Raw genomic sequence first — 1317 nt, forward strand, 5'->3', positions numbered from 1 at the left:
TATATATATATATATATATATATATATATATTGGCGTAGGTTTCACTCTCACTGCATCTTCAGCAGGTGTCTTCTGCTATAGATTCAAGCCGACCAAAGCCTTTTGAATGAATTTGATTGGGGGTGGGGGAACTCAGAGTCCAGTCGTATACACACACACACGAACACACACACACAGGTACACAGACACGCGCGTGTGTGAGTGTGTTTGTGTGAGTGTGTGTGTGTGTGTGTGTGTGTGTGGTGTACTGAATTCAAGTATACGTTGGAAAGTTGGTAAGTTACTCAAACATGAAAAGGGATTATATTATCATACATTATCATGCATTATCATACATTATAATATAGAAAGAGAATTAAATATCAATAGAAATCGATAAAATATCAATGAGTTTTAAAACTGATTGTTTACTCTCTTTGTTTTTTCCACTTTCAGAAATGTGCCACTCACGAAGTCTCCAACAAAACCATCTACCCTACATTTGCGCGGACATTTCCGCCAGCTAATCAAGTCACAAAGTTCATAGTTTCGTTGTTAAAACACCACAACTGGACACAGTACTCCCTGGTTGTCGGATCTAGTAACCGGATGATGGATATTAAATCTAAACTGGTTCAACTCAGTACGGAATACAATCTTAGTATCATCAATATTACCACATACAAGGAACCTTACATCCCAATTGTAGGTAACAGCGAAATACCGGGTATCGTGAATAATACCTACCCGCATACAAGGAGTAAGTTAACCGGCTTTTTTCTCTACACGTAAATAAGTTGTATTTAACTGTCATGGCTGTTTTTAAATGTACAGGGCGGGTCAAAACTCCCTCACAAAAGCTAGTTCAATACCTTCCACAATTGTCAATGATCTGCTTCGATTTTTATCTAAAATTAAATTAAATAAATAAAATAATGGTGAATGCATGATGAACGAAATGAATATTAACGGTTTCAAATTTTGTCACAAGAACAGCGAGCTCGGGGGAGCGGGTGGGGAGGCTCAAGTTGTTTATATTGATCCCAGTGCACAACTGGTACTTACTATATTAAACCCCGAAAGGGATACAACGTTTATTCAACCTTGGCAAAATTTGAACTCAGAACGTAATGATGGACGAAATGCCGCTAAGCATTTTCCGCCATGCTAACAATTCTAGCAGTTCACCGCCATTGACAAAATGGATAACAATAATAATAATAATAATAATAATAATAATAATAATAATAATAATAATAATAATAATAACAACGTAAAATAGATCACATGTCAAATGTTTTGGTGCGTGACTTTTAGCCCACTCTGTATATATATAT

The 1317-nt window shown here is 36.1% G+C and overlaps 1 protein-coding gene across 1 annotated transcript in view; it reads left to right on the top strand.

Moving 5' to 3' along the window:
- Nucleotides 1-1317, top strand: part of LOC128250527 (receptor-type guanylate cyclase Gyc76C-like) — a 272689-nt gene that overhangs the window by 213306 nt on the left and 58066 nt on the right. Inside the window, exon 2 of the mRNA XM_052975749.1 lies at nt 437-740. Coding sequence (XP_052831709.1) covers nt 437-740 — 304 coding nt within the window. The remainder of the gene's footprint in view (nt 1-436; nt 741-1317) is intronic.

Source organism: Octopus bimaculoides, chromosome 22 (genome assembly GCF_001194135.2).
Source record: "Octopus bimaculoides isolate UCB-OBI-ISO-001 chromosome 22, ASM119413v2, whole genome shotgun sequence".
NCBI lineage: Eukaryota > Metazoa > Mollusca > Cephalopoda > Octopoda > Octopodidae > Octopus > Octopus bimaculoides.